This window comes from Periplaneta americana, chromosome 10, assembly GCF_040183065.1.
Source record: "Periplaneta americana isolate PAMFEO1 chromosome 10, P.americana_PAMFEO1_priV1, whole genome shotgun sequence".
Lineage (NCBI taxonomy): Eukaryota > Metazoa > Arthropoda > Insecta > Blattodea > Blattidae > Periplaneta > Periplaneta americana.
Genome location: NC_091126.1, coordinates 85,878,756 through 85,893,890, shown reverse-complemented (window position 1 = coordinate 85,893,890; position 15,135 = coordinate 85,878,756). Strand labels below are relative to the sequence as shown.

Here is a 15,135-nt window from a genome sequence, read left to right as displayed (position 1 = left end):
TTCGATGAAAAATAAACAGTTTTATATGTAAACATATTAACTGCGTACTCTTGTCCTTCTTTACCACATTATGACTAAATTATTACTGATTATAATATATTAAACGATAAGTGATTGTGTAATTCACTGTGAAGTGACGAATAGTGTTTGAAAGTTGGCTGTGATAAAAATAAAAAAGTGATACAAAAACTTTCATATTATGCCATTCCCTTCGGATGGCGACTAAGCTGCTTTCATTAAATTTGTGGTACATGTCGATGGCGTCTCAAAAGAGTTTGTACAATCTATCTATAAGGAAGAACTCATTAGTTATTCGGGACTTTCTGTTATCCAGCTTTTCCCCCAGTGATCTGCGTGTAAAGTACCGGTACAGTATTTGAACGGGTTCGAAACCAATTATTGTGCAAACATATTTTTTCATAACAATAAACCATCCTATGACATGACGACTCTTCATTTTTACATGGGTAGTCTACTACTGCAAGACTGCTCTTTGTTGAACGAAAGAATATTCTAATATAACAATTGTATAATTATATGTAAGAATGTTTGTAAAATGGTATAAATTACAATTACTAGCATAAAATGGACACAAATGTGCAAAAAAGTGTTGTGAACACGTAAAGCCTAGATTAAAACACTTACAGAACTGTTTTCAGAACAGAATTCAGGGAATTTATTAAATTATTTAAAAATACATTTCACAATCAATTGTTTCCCATATATTTATTAATCATTCAATATTTGTCTCCTTAGTGTAAACATACACACCTCTGGGAAATGCTAACTTGAATAAAAGCAGAGATCTCCTAATTAGTTTTACAATAAATGTTGAAATGGAATTTACAGCATTTGAAATGGGGAACAATGAAACAAAATAATTGTGCCTTACCTTTCGATTTGAGAGTTGGAGGTGAAGTTGCAGGTAGAATTCTGCTACTATCTCCAGATCTGATTACGTCACGCATGTTGAGATGTGGTGGCTGCACATCGGTGTACTGTACTACCACTTTGGAAGCCGCTTCTTGTGCCAGAGGCAATGAATCTGCCACTACAATACCAATGGGTTGACCCGCATATTTTACGTTACCCGAACAGAAGATCTAAGGCAACATAGAATATCCATTCTTATTAATACATGAACTTTTTTATGATGGAAAATTCATACCTTACTCGAAGATGTACATATAATACGATATTTGATGACGTCAAAGTCAAAGAATTCTTAATTAAATGTGTGATTTCCTTGAATGCCTTCCTAACAGCTTGCTTCAAATCTTCAATTGTCTGGTATCGATGTTTCGAGACATGCTGCTTAATTGTTTCCCAAAGGGAAATCACACCGCCTTTGCTGCGGAAAATTACACAGGACATGGCGCCGCATCATTTTGTGCCGCGACAATGATGGTGCCCATACCGATGTTCTGGTCACACATCTGCTATGACATGTTCAAAATGGATGCACATCAACATAGAAACAAGGGGGTGACAAGACTTTCGGACCTTACTGTAGATTAATACGGTTCCAGATACGTCCACATCAGCAACACGTATTTGAAGCGCAGTAGAGTGGCCAGTACGAATTCCATTCATATAGTTTACTTATAGTTAACAGAAGGCTAATAATTAGCCTCAGGTTTTGCGAATAAGTAGGATCTTTACCAAGTTCGGGCAAAGTGATGACTTTAGCATTTCTCCAACTGGTACGAAAGACTACAGCTGAAAGGAAAAAGTTAAATATTGATGTGAGTAATACAACTGCAGCTTTTGAGATGTAGGGAGGTCACATTATCGAGGCCCGGAAATTTTTTGGGGGCAGTCCTTTAACGAGTAAGGTAACTTACTGCGGAATGATATCTTCTATTGCAGCAGTAGGTGGTTATAGAAGACAACGATTAACTCTAAGTTCAACGTCTCTGGTGAAGTTTGAACCTTGTTTCAAGCGAGTTAGCTATTTCCGCTGTCTTTTCACCTGGAGTGTAAACAATCTCATTTTATCCTTTTATGGCCATAAGTGGTGCGTGTTTCTGTTTTGTATATTTCTTGGTAATTTTCCACAAAACAGGTGGATTTGAAGTTTACTGTATTTTTTTTATTAAGTTTAACTTCTGTTAGAAAGTAGAGTTCTTTCTTGATACTCTTTGCCAAATTTCTATATTGTACTATGTTCTTGATTAGAGTTGGTAATGGTTTTTACTATGTATCAATGAACCATTGCAAACTTTGATTTTCTATTATTGTTTATTATGCTAATCACGTTATTCACTATTTATAGTTAACTTGAAATAACATTGTACAATTTATTACTCTTTTTTTTGTATCACTGTGCTGGATTTGATTGACCAATCGCTGTTGTCCGGCACATAAATATAAATAAATGAATAAATAATAATTTATTTTCTATTACCATTATTACTATTATTATTATTATTATTATTATTATTATTATTATTATTACTGTTATTATTACTGGTATTGTTATTATTGTTGGAATTGTTGTTGCTGGTATTATTATTATTATTATTATTATTATTATTATTATTATTATTATTATTCGCTAAACTGGAGAATTTTCTACGGTAGCTTTGAACCGTGCAGTTACGGTTACAACCAAATTTAACTAAATACACAATGTCACCAACATAAGGACATGACGTTGATCTGCGGCGTCGTTAGAAGGAGATTTTTTTTTCTATCTACCTCCTTCGTTCTGAAATTACTGAAAGATAGCACCACTGTTAGCGACAAGATGTATTTGCGTAAATATTGCGAGTAGATTGCGTGTCTTAGATGAGAGGCTCGCTACAGGAACAGTTTTGCTGTGGTGCATGCGCGGACCTCTGCAGTGGCAGCGTGATCCTTACTTGAATTTATTTTCATGTGTACATTCCAGATCAAATCAAGAAGATCCCTTCTTGCTACGTGTAACCGGAGGTTACGTTTAGTTAGTTTAGGTTTTTATTAACCGAGTCCGCGCATACGCAGACGACCAAGATGATCCTGTCTGTCATGGCTCTTATGATAGTTTTTGTTTCGTAATATTCATAAGCAATATATGATGAAAGCGGTGAATAATTTCATGGCCGTTAAAAGTTTTCTTCGTAAAAGACGAGGTATTTTCTCTAGACCACAAATAAAATTGTAACGCGGTCATAATTACGTACTTAACGCTTTGGCGAACATTAACTGGAAATTTACTTTCCTTCATTTTAATGATATTTCCTAAAACACACGTTTCCCCCTCCCCCTTTATTTCGGTGTGATAAGCTACTTTATGATATTACTGCAGCTACATTTTCTTTTGGTGCATTCAAAACATAGCCGTTGTACTGCGCAAACCTTGCAATTGACTAATGGAGTGAATTATTTAAGAATATAGTCGCGAATTTTACTACCACCATTTCGATTGTCTTTTGTTTGACACGACTCGGTACGGCCCGGTGACTAGTGGTCAGCGAGCAATGTCGATTGCCGACGTTAGTGTACCGTGCGTATTATCCAGTTGATTATTATTATTATTATTATTATTATCATTATTATTATCATTTTATCTTACCTCTTCATCTTCTGTAAGTAAGCGCATGCCTTTTGGTGTAAAAGTATTTTCTCCTGGGATATCACTTGCACTGATGAACATTTGCACTCCTGGAATATTCTGAAACGTGAAGTACATGATTGAAATGTGTGATCCCAAAACGCGTTTAGTCCATTATTATGAAAAGATTGGGATGGTTTTTTTACCCACTGGTCTAAGGATTGAGCGAGTTTTGAAGTGACATCTCTAACATAATCATATATAGTATATATATTTATTATTTATCAGTAACATAGCTGAACTGGCTGACAGATCTAAATTAGTGAATTAATGCCACTTAAATCTGTGTGATTATCTTGTCTATTTTTTTTTATTTAAAATCGAAACAAAATAAAAATAAAATATTTACTTATGGAAACAGGAGTTTGCAACTCATTACAACGAAGAAAACATGTGTCAAATCAAATATGAACACTAATAATGGAATGTTCACTTTCTTTTCAGAACAGAAAAGATTCTAAAGGTCTCGGAAACTGTAGACCATGGTCAGAATTGAAATATGTTTCTCGTTATATATTGTGAAGACTCCTAAAATCAACAGCTTCTGCAACAAGCGAAAGGTTGCAGACCTAGAATGTGTGTTGAGGAGCTCCGAAACACAACCCATTATTTTTATTCACAATTGTAACCAATATTGAAAGGGATTCATAAAGTCCAACTTAGGGATAAAAACTTCATTCGAGGGTAGACAATTGAGTTCTTCTTCTTCTTCTTCTTCTTCATCTTCCTAACTGAGGGGAGAAAGCTATAGAAGCACTTAGGAACAAATTACCCTTTTCGCTCCCTATAAACTGCTGGTAGAAATAATACCAGGAGCCTACAGTGAGTAATGCTGCTGGATTTGATTTCCTGGATCTCCTCAGGAGAAAACAAGTGTTTCCCGAGATAGCAACACCTGATATGGAACAGTCCAAGAGACTGGAAGGTGATGACTCAATGTCCATCCCAAATTTCTTACAGATTGAGTCCACTGTGAAGTTCAATACGTATAGATTCTTATTCAGATGGCAATGCTCATTTAGAAGTAACGTCCTCCATCTTGAACTTATCGTTTTAATGCTAGGAGTTGTTTAATTAAGTCAGGTCTTGTTTCCCCAATAATGATTTTGTTTTGTTTCAAGGCTGGCGTAGATCTCCACGCTCACAGTAAACTCCTCATCAGGTTGTCCTTTACAGCCTGTTTGATTATACACTTAGAGATTCCGACATATGGTTCAGGACCGTAGCTGTGCATGGTTGTTCCATTACCGTGCTCTCAACTGTGTCCTTGGACCTAAAATGCATTCCCTTACATATTGTGACAGCCGGGATACGATCTCGAGACCGGCAGAAGGAGGGCAAGTGGCGGTGTCTCGGCGCGGCGCGGCAAATGAAGTTGCTCGCGCATCTGCTTCCTGGGGCATGTGCTGTGGCGTAGAGAGGAGAGGAGAGACGGCGACCGCGGCAGAGAGGGGGAAGTAATGCGCCTGCGACTGAGGGGAGAAATCCAGAGAAATCGAGAGGCGCCATCTTCTGGGCATCTGTAGAAATTTCCAGCATCGTACTTTACGGAAACTATGGTTTAGTTATAAATACGACACGCGAGTGAACTTGAGTTAGTTGCAGTCGTTGCTAGTTTTGGACAGCAAGGCAGTCTTGTGTAGCAGTGAAGCCAGCTTCGAGACCGGAGTTCGACTTGAGTTGTGTCCGTAACTGTGGGAGCCGGAAGTCGTGAGTTTGAGTGCAGTGGACCTCTGTTGGGGGCCTGAGTTCGAAGTTCAGTGGACTGTCGCTGAAGGTCAAGGGTTCGAGACACTGTGAACTCGAGCGACTGAGCTAGAAGAACTAGCCAAGGCAAACTAACTGTGAACTGAGAACTAACAGTTCTGATTTGTAAATAGTTCTTTGTGAACCTTAGTTAAAATTAGCAGTACATTGTTGTTCTCAATAATCCAAGTAAATTGTCATTGTCGTCTGTGGAGTGCAATAACGAATACTGTGTTACTGTGTGGAGTGGAAATCCCATGTTGACGGGAGTGTTTACATTCAATTATAGAAAGTGATTATTGTCGTAACAATAAAAGTTACATTCTTGTTTTGTATAAAAGTCACAATATTTAAAGGAAAATCTGTTTCAGCGATACCGCGCTTTGGCTTGACTGACTCGGGATGGGTCCATAGACTTAGACACGCTTTAGTCCATTGTGCGCACTATAATATATGCGATAATTGTCCAATCCGACAGGTGGCTCGGATGTGGAATTCGTGAATCCGACGCTGAAACTTGGACCATTCCGCCTTACCACTGATGGAGCCAAGTACAATTTCGCGGACGAATAGCCTGATATACCCCAGGGGCCTGGAACCCCAAGCCCTTCCTGATCAGTGACAGATTGGTCATCTTGATTCAGCCCCTATAGAGCCAGGTCCCAACCACACGAGTAGTCTGTTATTCTCTAGGTGCCCGGAGATGCAGGCCTTCCAATTCAGAATCGGAAACTCACTCTAGCCCCAAGACTTCACCTCCACTCTATTTTAATACTGCAGATAATAGATGAAATGAGGGGAAGGTAGTGTGATAGAAGGAAACGGGAGCATCCCGTTGAAAAACCTCTGCAACATCTGCTGTATCCACCACAAATTCCATTACGACCTGACCAGTGATCGAACTCTGGCGGCATGGAACGCTAGCGCTTGAGCCACAGAAGCGGCCAGCGATACTGGAAAACGAAAATATATCCAATGATTGCTCTTTGAATTTAATTTTAATGTTTAATCTGTTATCACATTGTAGTTCAGCCAGTTGCTCTTGTTGGAGGCAGAACAAATTTTCTTAACTACTAGGACACTCAGCAAAATAGTTCCTGATTCAATCGCGCATGTCTGACAATAAACAAGAGAAGTATTTGATAAGTTTCGTGACATGGATTCCAAATGGTCGGAAATCCTTGTTATAATACGAGTATATTTACTTTTTGCTATTTGATTGTCATCCTATACTGTAGCGCCGTGGTACAAAGTACCATGTCTGGATTCACGTTACGCAATGCATGCTGGTTTAGATCTTCATCGGGAAGAAGTTTTCTCAAGAAATTTCGGCAAGTATATGGGACCGGTGCCCTCCCAGCATCGAGATGAATTTGGGGAACTACTGTCTGGTTTTGTAAACCAGCTATAATGGCCGGGGCAGTCATTGTCATAACCAGACGACACATGCGTATTGGTTGGATGACCGTTCACCTTTGTTGATACATGTGGACGTGAGGCCAGCAGTCGGCTCTCAGCTAAGGACTGTCTCGACTAGGTGTTATTTAGTTATTGGTAGTTAGTTATTTAGTAAGTTAGTTTCAGTATGGAGCTGAGATAAAAGGGGGACAATTTTAACACTACTTTTAAAAACATAGATGTTTCGCCAAAACAAGAAATTTATTTATTTATTTTCTGGAGGTTACCGGTATAAATTTGTCTGCGTAAGTCAAAATAATTTCCTATAGATCATGCATGCTGGCGTTCAGGAAATTCAAAATTATTGAATATCTGTAAGATAGGGTAAAGTTTCCTAATTCCGTGACATATTTAATATGTACTTCGGTACATTAAAATAATATATATATATTTAATAAAGTTTATATTTTGCCAAAATTGTAATAAAAATTTTCAAATAACACTTAAATGACATTATTTGGACCTTTAGCTACAGTTTTTACAACATTCAGTGTCAACAGTTTCACAAGTTTGGCATATAATATATGATTCTTCATTGTTATACAGTGGCTCCTAAATCCGTGACAGGTATCCAAATTCCGTGATAGTGGTTTCCTAATTCCGTGAGTGATATCCTAATTCCGTGATACTAAAATGATCCTCATTAACAGCTCAGAAAACAAACGTGTATTTGGAAAAACAGATTAAAGTCATGGTATATTGTTTTAATTTGAATTAAGCAAGAAATTAAAACATAGAAAAAGGGCCTTAGTGACAAATTTCATAGAAAATACTTGTGTAATTACAGGAATACATATTAATATAATATAAACAAAATAAACTGAAAGTTAAATTCAATACAAAATTAAATTTGAATAACTTGAATTATAACACAATTATTTCTCATTATTTATATTCCTAACAACAGCAGTAATTAAGTGAAATATATGCCCTATTATTTTATTATAATTATAATTGATGTTTTCTATAACTTATTTCTATTATTTTTTCCATGAACTATTTTCTTTCATAGACATTAATTTTCACAATTTAGCATTGGCATCACTGGTCGAGTGAGCCAGGAAGGAGTATGAAAATAAATCCGAAAATGGGAAAGCTCCTGTAGCATTGTTATTGTCTCATAATGTTTAAATAATCATACACATTGATTCAGCTGACTATAATCTACAGCAATATATAAGGCACGGTCTTCATTGCCCGCGTTCATAAGTTACCTGCGCTTGGACAGTGTGGTGTATGTGTGTGATGGGAGGGGAAGATACGGACTTTCCCTCCGTTGTACAGGTTCAGTGCGGTGAAGGACAAAGTTGCATCTTCTTTACATGACAGCGTTGTTGTAAATAAATGCTTTGCAACACATCCTTAGAAATTTAATAACATTCTATTATTAATACAACAATTTTCATTTATGATTCACCTATTGGTGCGTCCACAGTTCCATTACAATAAAGAACAATACATTTCCGTAAAGTATCGAAAGAAAAACCTCTTCGCCTACCACTTAGAAACATTTTGAACTGAGAAAATATGCGTTCCACATCGCAAGACATGAGTGGTGCGAAACGAAAATATGAGCTGTATAGGTATCATCTGAGGGCTCGCCATTAACCGACAAAATATCTCTTATTTCACACATTGCTGAAAATCCACAGTTCTTTTTCAACCCGGTCCCAAATTTCGGCTTAACCGGTTCCAAACTTGAATGTGGTTTTGCTTCACACAGACTTTGGTACAAATGTTCTACGAGTCGGAGGCCACTGAACATTTCGAGGGTTGACGATTCTAGTTGTTTTATTATTGTGGGAACATCTTTGTAAACATCTTTTATGTACAACAGATACCCATACATATTTTATTATTTGCGACAAATTTCCTAATGCTGTTGATGGCATAATCATAGCACGGCGATAAATATCTTTTGCGTAGAGTTGACTCGCATGGAACGTTTCGTCCAGTATATTTCTGCAGAAATGACTTGAAAGTAGCATTTTGTAACTTGTGTACATACCATCATATTGCAGAGGTCGTTACAAAACTCTCTCTGAGTAGGCTTATATGAATTTGAACTCGATGGTGTATCATGTCTGCCAAACAGCGTTATACTTTTTTATGTTGTTTAGACTTACAGTGCTTTTGGATGAGAAATTTTCTGTGGCCTTTAAACTGTATAGGCCTATGGCATACTTTGCAATATATATTTACTAATTGTATAGTGAAATAATCACGGCCAAATTCCTCCACATATTGTAAAAACTTCTGTTTCTTTACATCTGACATTACTGACATTCTTGTTTACAATTCTGCACGGTCTACACGTGCCCCACCGACTGCTGTACGTATTGAGAATGCGTCGAGACGCCGACCCATCGCGAGTGATGTGGACGTGACGTCAGACACTCGGTATAGCCCTTGTGCAGACAACTTGTATCGCGGCAGCAGGCAATGAAAAGGCAACGAGGTCCGCGCTTTAGTAATATATCATTTTTATAATGCTTTATTTATTCTTACTTCAAATATAAAATGTTTCTTAGAAGTGGTCACAAGCGAAAGAAAAACTTACTGGTCAACATCTTTCACTGAACAAAAGCTTCTGCAGTCGACTGCTTCTGTTCAAAAGGCGGGTAGTTAAAAGTATTGAAAAGAAGACATGTTCTGGCATCTGTTAGGTACCGTAGAAGTGGATAAAGTTAATCAGTGGGTGTAAAATCGATCATTTGCGATTTTTATTGAAAATTATATATTTTCTCAGTTACTTGTTAAAATTTTGTTATCCTGACTTCATTGCCTTACATTGTAAATGTAAGCGAGAGGGACAACAAAAAGCTTGCGAATGCCAACAATGTCTTACAAACTCTAAATTATCGTCAGCAGTGAAAGGAGACAGGAATTATACGTAAGTAATTTTCGTTGAGATTGTATCCTGAAATAATAGTTTTGCAGTTCGTAAATGTTAGTATTGGAACTTATTATTTTAAGAAAACTTGTACCTTTGTAGGGTTAAGTCGATCATGCCATCGACCTACTCGAAACAGATAGGACCAGCAGGAAGAATAAATTGTTCACCGCAATACCTCCAACTAATACTTGTAAACCGAAAAGTGTCATAGTATAGCTTATTTGATGGGATAGTGGGAAGAGAGGACGACGAAATTATGGTGAATTTCTTGCGTAAGAGAAGTATTGCCAAAGGAACATATTTTGTACACCCCTCTGTACCTGACTATGGGAACAACGTAGTTTCTAAAGTGACATGAGGAGGGGAAGATTTCAAATAACATCTGATATAAACCTAAGCAATGTTGAACTGCATTTTAGATTATATTTGAAGGGTGGTATTTCAATGTAAATTTTGAATTCTTAAATCTTTGTTTGTTGGTATATGAAGTATTAAATGTGTTTTTATGTTTTATAAGTTGGCAATCATAGTCACGATTGTACAGTGGAGACCTATAGGCCTAATTGTATCGAATAGTATGATCACAGTAACAAAAGATAGGCCTACACTATATAATGCTATAGGCATATATTGAAGATTATTATTGTTTTTTACCCCCTTATAACAAATAAAATACATCTAATACACTTAATTTTTTTAACATAAACAGTGATCGACTTTACTCCGCAATATTTTAAAATCGATCTTAAACTAAAAATTCAATGGTGTTCGACTTTACCTTATTTAAGCAGGTAACTTCGATCACAAGTCAAATAAAAAAAAAGTTTTTTATTGATTGTAACTCAATTCTTGTAACGTACCTTCATAAGTGAAGGATATGACGACAAAATGCTATTTTCTGAGGAACGTCGCTCCATTGCATAACCTCAATATCATTAAAAATTGCAAAACTTTGATCGACTTTACCCTCTTCTACGGTATTTAAAAAACTTAAAAGTCAGAGACCACAACTTCATGGCAGTCAATTGAAATTTTATCACGGGATTAGGGGTATCACGGAATTAGGCACCTTTACCCTATACATGATCCAATATTCACTTTCCAGCAAAATCTATAAAAATGTTTCATAATGATTTGTAAAAGTAATCATAAGCTTATATTAAAGTTCAAATAGACTAGGGCCTACCCTTGTTTGGCACTTTTTCTCTTGACAACTATCCCATGATAATCCCAGGCAATCTAAATAAAAATATAAGTTGTACACATCTTGCCTTCTGTATGTTTGTTTCACCTCCTTGCAACAAAGAAAGATTGTTGCTTTCATTGCGATCAAATCTTGTAAATGCTAACAGTTACGATTTTCACTTAGTCCCTAGCACAGGGTTGTGAAGCACTAAGGTTTCGCAGAACCCTGATTGAGAACCATTGCTTTAGTTTCATGCAAATCCCACTTTTAATTTTAAATTAGTATGAACTATTAATTCACAATAATCTGCTTACCAATGCTTCTGAAGTGTCGATGCCTGAGATAAATCCTTGAGCAACATTTGACAGAACATATGCAGCATGAAGTTCACCAGGACGGCTAGGAATATCATTCACATACTCTGCCTCACCTGAAAAAAAAACAATTTCCCTTGAAATAAATCAGCAGTGGCTGTGTAGTAATAATTGGACCAGAGATCACTTTTGCAATTAATTATTAAGAAGCATGCAAAGTATTATCACATGGACAATGTGCGGCTTCGGAAATATCGTAATACCGCGATTTTATTTATCTAATGAATTCTTTGAAGTTTCCCAAGCCCACTTCTAAATTCATAAGGTGTCGTGATATGAAAAGTATTGATGAAACCGAACTACTTGAAAACGCAATCAAAATTCACTGGGACTTCACATACTGTTGATGAGAAAGTTGATAGACTAAATGAGTTCCTATTTTATATACCGTCGCGCGGGGTGACTTTGTGCCAGGAGGGTGACTTTGTGCCACTCACAAATTTCATAAAAAACGTAAGGAAGTAGTCTTTAAAACCGTCACAAGGTTTTAAAGACTACTAATCGTAAGGAAGTAGACTTTAAAACCTTGTCACGGTCTTAAAGAATACTTCCATATGATTTTCGCGAATGGCACAAAGTCACCACTCGCGACGGTATATATATATATAATTCGAAGAGTTTTTGCTCAACACATGGTATTTCAAATGAAAAGAATTGTTTCTTGTGTAAACCGCGCCAGAGATTTTGTTACCTGTGGGGAGGGTACTTTAATCTCTCTTTCTTTACGTTTATTGTCGAAAAATTGTGAATATATTTCGGAGTCAATGTTCACCAGGCGTAACAAAGTACCTAGAGTCGACGGCAATTCGGAAAGCGGTCGTCTGCTAGCGTTTGTGTTGAGAGAGACAGATAGAGAGAGCAAGGCAGCGTGCAACATTGTCACATCGTACTTCACGCGCATGTGCAATACAAATAGCGCAGGAGAGAATTTAAAATATCAAACGACAATAATAAACTTAGCCGTTGATTAATGTAAACAAGACACCAAACAAACACTCTTTCCTTCTCAAACAATATTCTTTGCATGGTTCTCAATCCTACATCACAAGCTTCTGCTGTAGTTTCTTGCGCGTTGGTAACGTTGCAGCCAGCATCATGACGGCCTACAGCGTTCTGTTCGTCAATGTTTTTGAAATAATTATACACTGTAAACACTATTTCCAGCGTCTGCTTGCGCAGTACTTGTCTTTTTATAGTCTCTCTTTCCATTTATTTATCTTACACATACACAGTAATTGTTAGTTTTAAGGCCCGGTCAAACAGAACGCGGACTTGGCGGACCGTCCGCCGCGAACTCTGTATTACGTTAGAATGCATCTTCCTAGTCAAACAGCGCCCGGCCCAACGCCGCGGTCTAGTCTGGCTCGCGGCGGACTGATAGGGAGTTGTGTTTTTCCACAGAGTTCGCGGCGGAAATCTCGTATAAAATGGCCGATGAAACGGAAAATTTAATTGAATTTGTGCGGGAATATGCTCATTTATATGTTACGCGGCATCCAGACTCTACCTCCATCGTCTCCTTTTTTTTTCAATCAACTCATCGTGGTCTAGATAATCCTAATTATATATACATAATTCTTCCAATGAAATTAATTATACTGACTTGAAGGTAGCTACCATACCTCCGATGTCATTAGGTTCTTTGCCACTATTGTTTCTTCTGCAAAAGATTTGTACGAAAACGTACTGCAGCTCGTAAATAAACCGCAAGAGGGAAATAACAGTACTTCTCAATAATAATTTTGTCTACGAAATAATACTGTTTTCTGAGCCGTGTTTTCTTTTCTATATTCATACTTATTTTTCAGTTGATTAGTAATAAATACAGTTTAAAATACAAACGAAAATCTTTTATTTACCTCAAGCAGGTCGCTAGTCTTTCCTTCGTTTCAATCGGTCTCATCCAGTTTGTTGTCACTTTCAATATTTTTGGTTCTATAAGGCTATGCAATTCCTCAAAATTTTGTTTAGACATTCGAAAATAGTCGTAAAAACGGTTTTCAAACGAATTAAGTTCATTACACAGTCTGTGAAATTCGCCTAGTTCCTCTCTTTTTTAATTTATTTCATGCACCCACTTCCTTTTTCTTTCCGCTTTGATGAACGGCTCAAAGCGAACAAAAGAAGCAAATTCTTCTTCATCTGAGGAGCTGCTGGACATGTTAATTAAACCAGGAGAAAAAACGAAAGTAAAAGTACAATTTCAAACAAATTTAGAAACAAATTGAGAAAATACGATGAGTACTACACTTGGCAACAATGGTTTCCACACTGGTTCGTCCTGCACTGTCCGCGTTCTGTTTGACTTCCTCAGTCCGTGGCGGACTGCGATCCTCCCGTCCGCGCGGACAGTCCGCGTTCTGTTTGACCGGCTTTTAATTATTCAATGTATTGAAACACTCACACGTGAAGAAACGAACTCGGAAAGCACTTGTTACAGACTGGTTCCAATTGGTTCTACTGTAAAAGCTTGTGACGTCACATACCAGAAATGCTACTGCGCATATAGCAGCCGACCGCCTTCCGAAATGCCGTCAACTTCTAGTGATAACGAGGATTCTACCTGAGATGGAGGGAATGTTTGCTTAGCTTGAACTATACCGATACTACGTTGCAGTACTAACTTTTAGGTCTTCAACTTCCGAGCCCTATATATATTACATATTTGCACTTGTTACAAAATGATTTAATGCGTCTACTTGAAAAAATTCAAATGTAGGGATTCTCTTCTCGATTGTTGACTTAAAGTAAAGTGGAAGTGAAACAGTGTACACCGTTTAACCTATGTCTATATCAGATAAATATTTTAATAATTATTATTTATGGACTACCGGTAATATCTTCAACAGCAAACTTATTCCGAGAGAAACTTAAAGGCTTGAGAGAAATCTATGTGAATTACTTAAAAAAAAAAGCAAAGTAGGGTGGGCCTAACTCTAACCATTCCCTTCCCACTCAGCTAGCTCAGCACCAGAGCTCTGGTTTGTCACTCTGTGAACTGGGGGGTCGGAGTGATACTTGCAGTAGACTTGAAGGGTGGGTGGTGATGCTTCTCGGAAGTTCTTTAGTTTCCAATGATATTGCACATTTCATTCCAGTAATACTCTTCCTTATACCTTGAATTATTTCTGAATGCATAATCATTGTGACCCCTCCACATACTTACTAAACAATACAGCATATTGTTCAGTGTTACAATGTCGTAAATTTTCGAATCACCATTTTCAATTCATATTCAATTACGCTATAATCACGTTACTTAAAATTGTAACAAACATTTCTTGCAGTATGTAATATTTATTTACTTAACCTGGTAGAGATAAAGCCGCCAGGCCTTCTCTGTCCCGCTACCAGAGGATTACAACACTACAATATGTCTATGTAGGGGAGAATCGGGTAGTATCGGACAGCGGGTAATATCGGAGAGTGAGTTTCTTTCATCTACCACACAATGATAGTACCTGATTGACATGGTTACGTTTCTGTGACGTCGCATAGAGAAACGTAACCATGTCATTCAGGTACTACCATATGGTGGTAGATGAAAGAAACGCGCTGTCCGATATTACCCGATGTCCGATACTATCCGACTCTCCCCTATACCAAATCATTAGCAATTTTATTTTTACAAGTCGAAATTGTCACGGCATTATCCATGATTTTGAGTAGGTTCTACTTCGAGTTTGTAGGGAAAACGATCGAATGAATACTTTTATTGAGTGCATAAAACTTCTGAACATACTGTATTATATTAAATATTTTCATGTCAACATTGTAATGTAGTTGGAAAGTTGTTTCTGTATCCTCAGACTGTGTTAGATAATGGGAATTCCAAACTGAGCGTTGTTAATATTCAGGAGTCTATTTGGGTAGGAAATGG

General features: G+C 37.2%; 1 protein-coding gene across 1 annotated transcript in view; it reads right to left on the bottom strand.

Annotated features, from left to right (window-relative positions):
- LOC138707855 (uncharacterized) overlaps positions 1-15,135 on the bottom strand; it is a 153,200-nt gene that overhangs the window by 39,523 nt on the left and 98,542 nt on the right. The window contains exons 13-15 of the mRNA XM_069837840.1: positions 11,196-11,311; positions 3,557-3,655; positions 893-1,103 (exon numbers count right to left, since the gene is read on the bottom strand). Of these exons, the coding sequence (XP_069693941.1) occupies positions 893-1,103; positions 3,557-3,655; positions 11,196-11,311 (426 nt within the window). The remainder of the gene's footprint in view (positions 1-892; positions 1,104-3,556; positions 3,656-11,195; positions 11,312-15,135) is intronic.